We start from the raw sequence: 14,204 nt of genomic DNA on the forward strand, positions 1-14,204 counted from the left end.
CGCGTTGCCACAGCAAGTTAAGGTATAAAATTATCGGTACATGGCCATAACACGAGACCGTTGCATTCCACCCAAGAGCGATACCTGTTCCGTAGACAAATTAAATGACTCTTCTCCTGTTCACGAAGTTCATTGATAGTCGAACGCATGATTCATGCTCGTCGGATTCGCCCGAGGTAGTTTGCCCCTGTGCAGGTAATCGTTACGAAACGACATCAGCCTTATAGTACAAATAGCGATGACGCTGGGAAGACGTACCGGAGAACGATTGGTAAGTTGGTAAGGTAAGGTAAAGATAGACGACGTATCGTGGACGGACCCAGCGAACGGGAAACACATCCGCATAGCAATGTCATGTTCTAGTACTTCCCTCTTATTCCGCAGTCAAGATCCGATTCGTTCGAAGGATGGGCGAGTAAGGCTTGCACTGCATCATCGAAGGATTCGAGTCGCGTTTCCTTTCTTGGCTCCAGCATAACCGTTCAAGATCGTGCGATAAGCTTTGTTGGCATGCTTGTAATTGCCTTATCTGTGTGCTGACAACTGCTTACAAGTCTCTGAACCAGACCTCAGGAACAGTAAATAAGCCGTGATACAATTCTCCTTGACAGGCCTTGACAGGTCGCGTGCCCACCATACTGTATGTATATAGGTAGTGAGTGCATTGTTCACATGGCACAGCGGGGTTCCCGCCGGCAACAGTGCAACAAAATCTTGTCTGGCAATCCGGTTATTCTAAGGGTGGTAGGGATCTTCGTGGTTGCTTTTGGAGATCTTGCAGGTAATTTTCGATCCTGCGCGACCACATTCACCGTTCCCCTTCGTCTTGTAGGGCATTCGCGACCGGTCACGATTCTCAAGAGGTTTCAACATGTCGAACACACAATTGAAGCGACACTTCTTACATGCTCAAAATGCGCAATCCTTCCAAGTAGCCTTACATGTTCATGCTGCGCAGTTGGTATAGACACAACCGATGACGTCCGATTTGACGAGAGGTTAATTGTGGTCAAGCACTAAAGTGACAAGAACAGGTACTCGCTGCATCATTCGCAGGCAACATTGACCGTGATTGGTTGGGGTCCAATATATCCGAACGGCTTACCCGCTTGTGGCGTTAGAGTATGACGTTACACTTACCATTTACACGTGAGCTACATCGGAACATCTTTAGAACAGAATATGAATCCGTCACATGAATTATGGTAAAGGGAAATTCGAATCAGAAGTGACTCTGCAAATGCTGTCGTTTCATGAAGCAACAAAAGCGTTGCGTTGTTGCAATGAGTCGATGATAAGCGCACTGTGGCAACGCCGCCCTTGCTTGGATCGGACACCCCATGGGAAAGATAGAAAATCCGCGAAAAGGCCGATGGGGCTCCCACAACGTTGCATATACAGAATCCACTTTTATTGACCTTGCTCCATCCAAAACCCGGGCGAGGCGGGAGACACCCTGGAGCCGCTAGGTGGGGAATACGCGGGTGGTTAAATAGAGATGCATCACCCCCGGATACACTGTTTTTTGACTAAAGCTTGCCTCCGCTTTATTTCTTGTTGATTGAGTTCATCATGTCGTCCACACCGGATAGTCTCAATGAGAAGTCATCCAAGGATGAGCCTCTTGGTGGTCTTACCAACGCCCCGGCTGGTGGCATGGTTGAGCATGCTGAGAACAGTGCCATTCCCCCAGTAAAGACTACTGAGAAACGTCACCGTGCTCGCTTTCCCAGCATATCTACCCCAGGGACCAAATTGGAGCAAAAGAAAACAATCGACGACCCAGATGTATTCATCCTCGATGAGGAAGACTGCTACGAAGAATTGGGTTTCTGTTATCCGAATTGGAAGAAATGGGGCATTCTTACTAGTAAGTATTGATTTACTCTTTGGTGGTCGACAATACTGATCAATTGCTCTTCATAGTCATTTTCTGGATCCAGGTATCCATGAACTTCAACACTAGTCTTTATTCCAACGCTATCAGTGGACCCAATGGCGGTATAGCAGAGGAATTCAACATCAGCGAACAGGCTGCTCGTTGTGGTGCTATGATTTTCCTCGTCTTATACGCTTTTGGCTGCGAGCTGTGGGCCCCTTGGTCTGAGGAGATTGGACGGTGGCCCATCCTTCAGCTTTCGCTGTTCCTTGTCAATATCTGGCAACTACCTGTTGCTCTCGCGCCCAACTTCGCCAGTGTTATGGTCGGCCGTGCCTTGGGTGGTCTGTCCTCTGCCGGAGGATCCGTCACTCTGGGTATGATTGCTGATATGTGGGAGCCTGACAATCAACAATACGCCGTTGCCTATGTCGTCTTCTCTTCTGTTGGTGGATCCGTTCTTGGCCCTATCGTTGGTGGTTTCGTCCAACAATTCTGCAAGTGGCGCTGGAACATCTGGATTCAGGTATGTTATTAGCTCCACTCAGAGCGCTGCTGTGTACTCTAATTGCTGACAAATGGTGTTTCAGCTTATCTTTGGTGGTGTTGTCCAAGCAGCTCACTTTTTCTTTGTCCCGGAGACTCGTACGACTGTTATGATGAACAAGATTGCCAAGAAGCGCAGAAAGAGTGGCGAACAGCCTAATGTTTACGGACCGACCGAGCTTATCCCATGGAGGGAGCGATTCGAGGCCAAGGAGATTCTACTTACTTGGGTCAGACCGTTCAAGATGTTCCTCACCGAGCCCATTGTTCTCACTCTGTCCCTTCTGTCCGGTTTCTCCGATGCTCTGATCTTCATCTTCTTGCAATCTTTCTCTCTGGTGTTCGACCAGTGGGGTTTTGAACCAATGACTGATGGACTCGCCTTCATTTCCATTGGTGTTGGTTACATCATTGCATGGATCTCATTCTTCCCCGCCATCGCGCGTAACAAGCGCCAGCGCGCAGAGAAGCCTAACGATGAGCATGCACAATACGAGTCTCGTTTGTGGTGGTTGCTGTTCACAGTGCCCTGCCTGCCAATCGGTCTTTTCATCTTTGCCTGGTCAAGTGGAGGTCCCCCAATCCATTGGATGGGTCCTATGGTCGGTGCCGCCATCATCGGCATCGCCAACTACTCGATTTACATGGCTACTATTGATTACATGATCTGCGCCTACGGACCATACTCTGCATCGGCCACTGGAGGCAACGGATGGTCTCGCGACTTTCTCGCAGGTGTGCTCACCATCCCAGCAACTCCCTTCTACAATAACATCGGTGGCAAAATGCATCTTCAATACGCCTCGACCATTCTCGCATGTATCGCGACACTCCTGGTCGTTTCCGTGTACGTGATCTACTGGAAAGGCCCCGTACTCCGCAAGAGATCCAAGTTCGCCCAGCAGCTCAACAACGCCCGTCAAGAGAACGGTGGCAGAAGAGTCTCCGTGGTCCCTGGTAGCAAGACCGCGAGTCGAAACAACAGCTACGCTCGCTCGTCGAGCAGGCCCGGCAGCATTGCTGCCTCGAGACAGAACAGCATTGCCGGCACACCTGGCCAGAGCTTCGCTGCTGCTCACAGACAGAACAGTCTCGCCAACACCACGGTTTAGGCTCTCTTTTCCTCTTTTTATCGCGCAATGACGTGCATGTTTTGTTATGAATGGTGGATGTTTGACGAAGAACTTATCACATTATAATACATCCAGATCTCTTCTGCGATGCGTTTCGGTTGTCGCGGGATCATGACTGGTGAAGATACCCATACATAGTTCCTTTTGGACTCCTTTTACCCTTACACATAATACAAGTCAGTCTTGCTGACTTCTCAAATTCGACCGTGCCAACCTCATCATGCAGTGTATCGAACAAGTCGGATGTGATTTCATGACTGAGATCATTGTACTCCCGTGACATCTCCCGCGACATCTGCTGATTTGACAGACATGAGAACTCAGTGTTTGTCTATCTTACACCATCCTCGCAAGAATACTGTTGTCGGCGCCATAGCGCATCGTGCTATTGCAGAGTGCGTGATATAGCTGCCGAATACCTTCTCACTTACTCACCAGCGTAAGGTATGCACCTGGAATATCCAGTCAACAAGTGTTGTATCGCAGGACAATAATCGACAAGGACAGGGTTTCCCTCCCGACTAAAGGCACAGCTATCGCTGTGCAGAAATGCTTGAGAGCAACCTTGGCGTCGTCATTACTTAGATCCTTCCCCGCCAAAACAGGTACCATCTGCGGAGAAGAGGCCCACGCATTAGGGTGCGCGTATCAACACTGATGTTCTTGACATTTCATCATTCACTTGCGACCCTAGCTTCTGGCGAAGAGCGCCTGGAGGTTATTTGATCGATATAAGTTTTGCGTATATAACTACGTTGTTTTCTAAGGTTGATTGAAAACATCGTTGCCATCGAAGAGGGTGACTATTTACACACCTTACCTGTAAAAAATGTCGGAGACAAACAGATCTGCGCTCAAAGAGTTCCTTGCAGTATGAGATGACTTTACCCTGATAAATGCCTTCCAAGTGTCACTTACGAAAGTCCTAGTCCATTGCGACGATCAAGGGAGATCTTGCGAATATCACCGCCCCACCCTTTCTACTCGCATCCCAATCGACGGTCGAGTTTCCGTCGTATTGGGCGGAGCATCCTTCCATTTTTGTCGCACCTGCATCTGAGCCTGATCCCGAAAAGCGAGCTTTGCTCGTTCTGAAATGGTTCCTTGCAGCACTCAAGCGCCAGCAATACGCAGGCCGTGACGAGAAAGACGGGGTCAAGAAGCCACTCAATGCTTTCTTGGGGGAGCTTTTCTTCGCTGATTGGACCGACGAGGCTGGAACAACTAAATTAGTTTCCGAGCAAGTCAGGTAATCCGCCACATCTTTCGTTGGTATGGCACTGCTGTTGACCGCATGACTGACAATCTCAGCCATCATCCACCAATAACAGCATGCTATCTATGGAATGACGATCATGGCGTCCGCGCCGACGGATTTGCTTGCCAGTCGATTACCTTCAATGGCAGCGTGAATATAAAGCAAATGGGTCACGCAATCCTGCATGTCGTCAAGTACGACGAGGATTACCTAATACCACTGCCGAATGTCAAGGTACAAGGTCTTCTGACAGGCTCACCATATCCAGAACTATCAGGTACTTATCAGATCATTTCGTCAAGCGGCTATGTCTCGGAAATCGACTTCAGTGGCAAGAAGTTGTTCGGCATATCAGGTAAGAAGAATATCGTACGTGCAACACTTTCAGGCCGGAGAGACGCAGGGAAGAGCAAGCCTCTCTACACCGTCGAAGGCACCTGGAATGACAAGTTTACGATCCGAGACGAAGGTAGTGGGAAGGACATTGAGGTGTACGATACTTCTGCGAACCCAGCAACTCCCCTGCGGACCGCGGACTCGACTCTTCAGGATGCCTGGGAGTCGCGTAAGGCATGGGGCCAAACAATACAAAGTCTGAACAACGGACAAATGCAGGCGGCCAGCGATGCAAAGTCGAAAGTCGAGGAAGGTCAGCGTGAAATGAGGAGACAAGAAGCACAACAGAGAAACAAATGGCAGCCAGTCTTTTTCCGCAATGATCCTCAGGACGAGAGGTACAGCAAATTGGCCTCTCTAGCTGAAACGACACCTGAACTGGATCCGCAATTGGGCTTCTGGAGATTTGATTTGGACAAGGCCGATGCAGCGCGGAAGCCTTTCCATGGAGAGTCGAGGCCAGACAATACGGCGTCATGATATCTGGCGTCGTCTCGATGTGAGCAGTTCTGCGCGTCGTCGCTTATACTATACCTTAGCGACATAGTGGATCATAGCACCTAATCGCGCTGAAGGTGTGATTATACACCGAGCTCTACTGTATGCTGCAGACCTGCTGAGAACCCTTACTGAAGCGTCTTTCGTTCGAGAAACATTGATGGCTTGCGTGTAAGTCTCAAGTTGACCGATCCGTAAGCAAACTCCATGGGTCACGTACGAGAAAGAATCTCGGCTGCAGAATGCTGGCTGAGGCATCTCATCAGATGTGTGATGATTGTCGACGCTCATGATGGGGTTGTCGACTGATTCCGAACATCTGCATCAATGAAGGGGCGAGCTTGCTTAGTTAAGCGACATATCACACGATCCAAGGTAGACTCCACGAATTGTGGGGCCTCTCACCACATAATTTCTCTCCAGTCGTTGACAATTGGTAATTCACCAAAATGTTGCCCAAAGGTCAGACACTGTCAGTCGTTGCCTCTAGGCAAGGTAAGGTCAAGACTTAGATGGGCGGCCAGCTTCGCCGCCTGATGTATGGTGACCTTGCGGATAAATGATACGCCGAGGCGGCGGCGTTAGTCGTAGTCGCCGAAAATCTCTCTTTTTGTGGCGACGCGAGAAGGTATGCCGAGCGACAGTCACCGCTTAATTAATACTAACGATTTTTCGTAATTATTCCGATAGAAGGAATTAAACACATACCCGTCCGGAGGGAGTCGCTTTTTGATTATCTGACAATTGTCCGATATAGCCACGTCTATTATTAGACTCGTCGAGCTGAAGACAGCCGACTTTTGACGCAAGATAGCAATAGTAGACGGAGGATGCCACCTACCATTTTTGTTGTGCGCCACGCCCAAGGAGAGCATAATGTCAAAGTGAGGAGAGCAGCAAGACGATTGATATACTACCATACTCATGTGTTCTTCATAGCGACGACATCATTTGCGTGATCCCCACATTACGGAGTTAGGCAGGAAACAGTGCGATCAGTTGCAAAAGTCCTTCCCTTATCATGATGACATTTCGATTGTCATGGCCTCACCCCTTATACGAACTATTGAAACGGCATCTTTTGGATTGGGCCCAGCTCTGAGTAGACCTGATGTCCCATTCCTTCTTGTACCAACTGCACAAGAAATCGCAAATCAACCATGTGATATTGGTTATCCACCGCAAGAACTAAAACCGATGGTTCTAGATATGTTGTCGAAAGAAGATCTGAAATTTAATACGTCAAAGATCGATTTCAGCCTCGTAGAAGATGGGTGGAACTCCAAGGTATGCACCAGCTGACCCAGTCAGGCCATTTACGGACTAACCATCTAGCAGAAAGGGGTATATGAGGCCAGCTACCATGCTGTTGAGGCGAGAGCAGCGTCGTTGCGCGCATGGCTATACAAACGACCGGAGAAGAACATTGCTCTTGTTTCGCACGGAGCTTTCCTGCATTACTTTTCAGAGGATTGGACGTCGTTTGATGGTGCCAAGGGGACAGCCTATGAAAATTGCGAATTCAGAAAGTTTACTTTTAGCGAGGATTCCACGGAAGAAGAAGCCCATTTGATAGAGCATGGAGATGGGAAGATCAAGCAGGGACGACCTGACGGTGTCCATGCACATGTCTTGTCCGCGATAAAGCAAGTAGAGAAAGCATAAACCTATTTAGTCAAGCGGTGTCGCGATTGTTGATATTTCGAGCGTTCACGGCTGGGCAATGCGTGGTTTCATAAATTTGAAGCAAATACCAATCAGGGGATTATCATCGGATATGATGACTTGTGGCTAGAACCAGGAAAGAGGGTGGCGGAATGTGATGAACGTGCGCATATCGATAGAGATTCGATGTGGTAGACTGCGATTTTTGAGCCAGACCCAGACCAAAGATTAGTTGCAAAGCTTGCCACTGCCCATTGACGCGATCTTACCAAGGTACAGTATCTTGTATGGCGAGAATCGGAGACTTCACGTGAGTATGTGTAGATGGTGAGGGCTATCGATCGGCTCGATTAGACGTACAGAGACGAGGAATGGGCTCATAGACATTGCTACCTTCCGGTGTTCCAGTCGCTTATTCGCACACTTCGACCATTTGAGATTCTCTGAGATTCGGGGGCCAACCGGGTCTCCGTTTTTCTTCCACAACGATCGAAGTGAAATATCATGATTCGTATGAATGCGTGGGTATGCGCCGGTACCACATGATCAAGTACGAGGAGAAGAGCCGCAGTGACGCTGCAATATCATGGATCTGTTCGGATATCATGATTTCTTGACCCAGACTTTTGGCGCTGCAGCGGTTGAGCCAATTATCGTGCTTCCGATGTCCTCGATTCTCGTCAGCGAATCCCAATGAATACATTTGCCCACTACAGTGTCTGGTAAGCTTTAACATATTTCATGAACCATTGTCGGCCGATCTCGGATGTAGTCGTAGATGCATGGTCCAGGCCACAATACTTGTTCGTATCGAACCAAATACAGCACAAAAGCTCCATCGAAGATGACAAGTCAAAGAACGAGGCGCTGCGGCGTCCTGAAACGGATCGTTTCGGGTGACTATTGCGTCGCGTAGACCAGGAGGAAGTAGTAATACCTTGTAGTATACTTACATGAGGAAATTACTGGGACAACCGTTAAGGACTGTGTGAGTGTATGTATATGGACCATAATAATGCGCAGCATCTCGAAGCAGGAAATGTGAGCAATCGGTTAAAGTGGATTTGCCCTTGATCGTAAGTTGTAGCGGCAACAGGCGCTAAGCCTAGTACGTGCAGGTCCCCACCTGGAGTACACGCCGTCCAGATTGTGACACTTCCTCCACTAAGCTACAGCATTTTCAGTGTGACTCGCAGTAGGCAATGGGGCCATCAACTTGACAGGCAGCGTAATCGTGCTACAGTCCCCGTGTCGTTTCATATGTAGATGTCATGACCAAAACAGTATAGTCCGATACGTGCATCCTTGTCAGGACATTGCAAATAGGCGACCTCAGCGTACCGACTGCAAGGCATCGGTGTTGCAGCCTACCAACAGGCGGGGCGCCAATGGACCGGATGTACCTCCCGCATCGTCCGGACGGCAGATCGACAAGGAGTCTCGTGTTTGACAGCAATATACGAGTATTGGCACTCAGTGAGAGCAAAGGAGTGCGGCTTCAATATGAAAAGCGCAATGCCCAAGCGATCTATCGTTGCGAGGGTGTCGCCCAAACTCCATAATCAGATCCTTAGGATAGCCGTTTATGGCTAAGTTCAGAACCGGGTCGCTCCCCGCAAGTGACCCTGCGAGTGACCTTAATGCAGCAAACTGCTTGTATTCGTCCACACGACTAAGTTGAAGCTGTGGCATGAAACCTTGAGTTACACGGAGGCCCGGCATGGCGGTTCCCAGAAGTCGAAGTTGCTTACCTCTTCTCACTACTGACACTACTGACAAAGTTCTCAGTGCTTGCAGACATTGGATGTCTCAGCACGAACTGTCGCACAGTATGGTCGCAGAAACGAGTATCTCCTGACCGTGTGGTCTATGGGCGGTCCACTCACTGCGCGCCACTGGTTAAGATTTTTACCATCAAGTGCGATCGCTGCCACTTTGACACAAGTATAATTGAGTTGACTTGATAAAATTACCTTTCTGGGACGGAGATGCATGCACTATGCAACAAAACCATAATATCCGTATCTCGCAAACGGACCTGGAAACACATCATACCGACAGACGTGGTCGATGGGAGAAGTACCGACTGCAATAGCACCTGCATTGTTGATCAGCCATGTCTTCCATATTGATCAAGCAATGTTAGATTCAATACCTGTCATAACCGGTCTCAATCCTGAATGTTCTCCGACGTTTGGATTGGTATAAGTACTCCGGTATAATATTCTCGCCCACAAACCATAAGTGTACTCTGAAACACTGGCGAGTGCTTTCTGTCTCTCCTTTGCATATTGCAGCCCCATCGTACTATGCAACTAGAATTAAAAGGTCTCACGTAGGCTATTCTCGAAGTATAAGCAACAGTTCAGGTCCTTTCCCTTCACTTCACTCGAATTGACTTTATCATACCAAATCCATCAATCTGAACAATATGGAGTGGTACCCGGATGATAAGTCTTTGGCACTAGGGGACCGACCCAACAATATCACAGTCGTTGCTGCTACTTTCGTAGCTCTTTCCTGGGTCTCGGTGTCACTCAGAGTGTACGTGCGGGCATTCATGATTCATGCCTTTGGGCCTGATGACTGGATCATGTTGCTTACCTTGGTATGACGGCCTAAGATTGAAACGTAATACACCATTCTGACTTCATCAGGGCCTATATACGGGCCTCTGCGGGTGCTATATAGCAACCGCGCTCATCGAGGGCAGCGAGGAAACGCGAGAGGCCGTGAAGCTAGGCATAATGGCCGAGTTGCCGATCATGGCAAGATTGTTACGGGTATGTTCTTTCCTTGGCTACCGGTAAGGGGGTTAGGCCGAGCTGACACTCGAAGATTATCGCTCCTTTGATGGGCTTGTACCTATGGGTCACGATAGCTCTCAAACTTTCGCTTGCAATCTTCTTCCTCAGAGTCATAACTCAAGAGTGGCATCGAAAAGTGGTATATGTCACAACAATCTTGTACACGCTATACGGCCTTGCCTTCTCCTTCATCGCCATATTCCAATGTGGCAATCCGAATGACTTTCTTGTCAGTGAGATGGAGGGGAAATGTATCAAGATAAGTGCTTTGAAACCCATGAACTATGCCTCTAGTTCGCTGAATGCTTTAACGGATTGGATTGTATGTGCAACTGAACTCGCGACTGTGGATCCATGCTGATTGTTCTGAAGTACGTTTTCTTCCCACTCGCGGTCGTATGGAAAGCACGAATGCCACTTTCGTCCAAGTTGTCGGTTGGGTTTCTACTCAGCATGGGGGCGATGGGGAGTATATCATCTCTCATTCGCATCGCCTACATACCCGGACTAGCGCCCGGGCCTCACTTCTTCTCGAATGCTATCGACATCGCGGTTTGGTCCATAATCGAGCCTGGTTTGGGTATATGTGTAGCGTCGCTAGCAACACTGCGGCCTCTTATCAGAAGTATTGTGGAAACAACTCGCAAGTCTTTCGGAAGCAGCGAAAGAAGCGAGAGTACTGTTCGAGGCAGCAGAAGCTACAGGATCCCTGCAGCTCAAGCTTGGGCTATGAATCTTATCGAAACAGGAAGACATCGGATTCATGATCCAGAGAGCGGTGTGGTCTTCGACATGCATAAGAATACTCCAAGGAAAAAACCGAGCCAGCGCAAGGAGGTGCACCAGGACAAAGTCACACTAGTCAGCGAAGAAAATGAGGCCCTCCCATTCAAACCTACAGCACCAGCGCCAACGCATTCCTCACCAAAGGGTAGTCTAACTAGGGGCTCACAGCACTGAGATCACGCTCGCAGTCGAAACCAGTACCGGTAACAGTAGGTTCTGGCAATAGATAGGGTTACAATCTCCATACTGCAAAAGGTAGCCCTTTTAGTTGTCTCGATAATACAAGATAGAATTGTTCCCGAAGTCCACACAGTAATTACAGTACTGTACAGTGCCAGTCGTAGTGAATGATTGCAGGATTGGGAGACCTTAGTCAGCAACTAAAGCTGGGACGGTTGCGACATACACTACGCCTCGATAGGAAGGTGACCAACAACGCAAATGACGATGCGTGTCTCGTAGGGCGTACGGTAATTGTCCGCGCCCTACGAGTCACTACGCGAAGCTCCGTGCGACGAGCTGGCAATATGATAAACAGACCTTTGGCCATGTAATAGGGGATAGGAGAGATATAAAAGATGGCCTCCTACCGCGATGATACATGAAGCGAGTCTATAATTGATATGGTTGAAGTATACGAGAATTGAAGTATTTGCAATATCAGCCATGAGTCGTAAAGCCAAGTATCCCGAGGGCGCGCAACTGGTACCAATAGACATACATGCGTCGGAGGAGTGGGACATGCTCTATCGCCAGAGAGTAACATGCGGATGGAACAAAGAGAAGATCCAGCCATGGCGAGCATCCATGGCAAGGGGAGAGCGGGTGCTATTCTGGATCACGATCCCGGCCAGCGACCGTACGATTGGTCTGGAGTCATTGCATAAAGAATTAGAAGTCGTTACTTATCCTGTCGGGCATGTTGCATTATGCAAAATCGACATTCCGGAAAATGATGAAGGACCAGATCTGAGCCTCGCTTCTGGCGATGGCAATATTATTCATATAACCACTCTCTTCGTCCTACCACAAGTCAGCGATCTGGGACTTGGAAACTTTGCTATGGATGAATGCGAGCGATTGGCGCGAGTTGAGCCATACGGGAGTCGTCACTGTAGCACTGTCACTCTTACATGTATATCTAGCCGCTACCACAACAAGGAGGACGATGGTCCAGATGGTTCAGGGCGGTGGGCCCTGCTCGGCATGGATATACCTAAGCGCGACCATTCGTCCTGGTACAAGCGGCGAGGCTACTTGGGATACAATGAGGAACTAAAGCATTTCACTGAGCTAAAGGACGGGTCGAAACTTGGGTGGTATGCACAGTGTATGCGGAAAGAGCTCGATAGCACTGAATCGTTATGAGCATGGCCGGATTGTTCGGTTGAACATGTCCGTTCGCTGCTCTCTGTGCTCCCCTCAAGTCTATGAACGCTATACTTTGAGAAGTAATGAGATCATAGGCCTTTACGTGAGCCTGATACTGTCATGGCGGGGTGGACTTTAGACTTAGGTTCAGATGGTGTTCATATATCTGTACAGACTGAGATTGCTATTGATACGGATAAAGTGGCCTGGATGGGAAAGTCTGCAAATACTCACATTGCAAAAAGCGGGTTATGATGCACATGTATATAGAGTTGCCAATTCAAGCTTTTCGCCTCATTGCCCAGATCCACTATATGTTATGTTCAGGCGACTGTAATCTGCTCTTGGTTCTCGAACACAGCTCCGTGCAGATTCGTATCTGACATTGGCAGTACATTTGGCACCTCGTCAACATGCGCAGTCACGTCCAAGATCGGGTTACTGCTGCGAGGATGAGCCTGGAGGTTATACTTCTTCAATCGAAAGCTCTTGTGAGAGCAAATTTTGGAAAACATGTACACCACGGAACGATAGCCATGCCTTAGTCCTTGCACGTGGAGATTATATCACGTCCTAGGTCTCCAAAGTAGCGTTGCAGAGGCCTTGATATACAGATAAGGGAAGCATGCCACTCGTTTGGGTATCTGTATCAAGCAGAAATGAGCGTATGCCAGATTGCGCTCGAAGAAATCACATTTGCTAGTCATGAGCCTTGCGAATATCCAAGCTGGCGTGTCGCAGATACCAAGGTACGGTACCTGTCGTGCAGTCTTCCTTTTTTGAGCATGTATTAGAAGTGAGCCTGAAGCAATCAATGTAATCAGTCCGCATTTCGTCAGGATTTGATCGACTGATACACGCAGGCTCTTGACTGAGTTGCCAATGAGATCGAACTGAATAGCCCAGAAATGAGTTATTGAAGCCGATAATGTACTTAGTAGCCAGGCTGATCACATGGGTGAGTGTGAGCATTAGACGAATCACCGACCACCGCACTCACACTATCTGGTCCTGGTTTCCCCAACTCTGCATCCATTCGCCGACACGACATTTGAGACACCTCAGCTTGAAAGCTGACGGTACCATGGTAGCGACCAGCGATAGGCCGACAAGACTGATGAGGACTCCACGAATGTGAGAAAAGCGCAAAGTGTCGATACTGGAATTGCTCGAGAAATGCGTAACCACCCACAAGTCACATCTCCATTCCCCACCCCCTTCATAGGTCGCTGGCAGTAAATATTGGCACACCCGACTATGGCAGCGGCTGGGGCAGCGGTTGCTATCACTTCATTTCAGCTCTTGGCTCACTGCGCCCAATCTGTACGCTTTCGATGCATACAAGCACAATATAGCAATACGGGCCTCGAGTGAGATCCGGAGGGCACGACTCTGAGCACTTCGATAGGCAATGATCAGTGTGCTGTTGTGCTGCGGCTACTTGTATACTCGGCCTGATGCCCATCCGACCGAGGTACATCAGGCATGAGACCTTTGACTGGAGGGATTGACCCACTTGTATGTTGAATTTAGAGGGTGGAGATTTGAAACTTTCAGGGTTCTAACCGCGCAACTGATTATCAATTGCTCAAACACAAAGGTACATACACGTTATATATCGCGAGTTCGTGATATCGAAGGAAATTACGCGACAACATGCATAATGTTGCTCCGCAAACACGGCTGTTCCTTATACCTTGGGGCCGAAAAAGAAGTCTGTCTCATATATATTGCAGTACATGTTGCTCGCCACAGATTATCGGTGGGAAAGCTCATACCAGACCAACGAGAGTCGCGAACTGCTGGGTTTCTCTGCAAGGCCAACCACTGTTTTCATGCGCATTTGCCTGCCGGAGCACATCTCA

The 14,204-nt window shown here is 48.7% G+C and overlaps 3 protein-coding genes across 3 annotated transcripts; all 3 read left to right on the top strand.

Annotated features, from left to right (window-relative positions):
* Positions 1–1,572: 1,572 nt before the first annotated feature.
* AAFC00_003958 (uncharacterized protein) lies at positions 1,573–3,537 on the top strand (the record flags this gene model as incomplete). The annotated part of the gene is made up of 3 exons (XM_069343514.1): positions 1,573–1,870; positions 1,927–2,405; positions 2,470–3,537. The coding sequence occupies 3 exons, from the start codon at positions 1,573–1,575 to the stop codon at positions 3,535–3,537; spliced, it is 1,845 nt and encodes a 614-aa protein (XP_069202067.1).
* An 850-nt stretch (positions 3,538–4,387) lies between these two features.
* Positions 4,388–5,692, top strand: AAFC00_003959 (uncharacterized protein; the record flags this gene model as incomplete). The annotated part of the gene is made up of 3 exons (XM_069343515.1): positions 4,388–4,429; positions 4,488–4,807; positions 4,870–5,692. The coding sequence occupies 3 exons, from the start codon at positions 4,388–4,390 to the stop codon at positions 5,690–5,692; spliced, it is 1,185 nt and encodes a 394-aa protein (XP_069202068.1).
* A 4,114-nt stretch (positions 5,693–9,806) lies between these two features.
* AAFC00_003960 (uncharacterized protein) lies at positions 9,807–11,142 on the top strand (the record flags this gene model as incomplete). The annotated part of the gene is made up of 4 exons (XM_069348128.1): positions 9,807–9,983; positions 10,033–10,158; positions 10,214–10,504; positions 10,555–11,142. The coding sequence occupies 4 exons, from the start codon at positions 9,807–9,809 to the stop codon at positions 11,140–11,142; spliced, it is 1,182 nt and encodes a 393-aa protein (XP_069202069.1).
* Between the last annotated feature and the right edge of the window lie 3,062 nt (positions 11,143–14,204).

This window comes from Neodothiora populina (assembly GCF_041146345.1).
Source record: "Neodothiora populina strain CPC 39397 chromosome Unknown canker_contig_17, whole genome shotgun sequence".
Taxonomy (NCBI): Eukaryota; Fungi; Ascomycota; class Dothideomycetes; order Dothideales; family Dothioraceae; genus Neodothiora; species Neodothiora populina.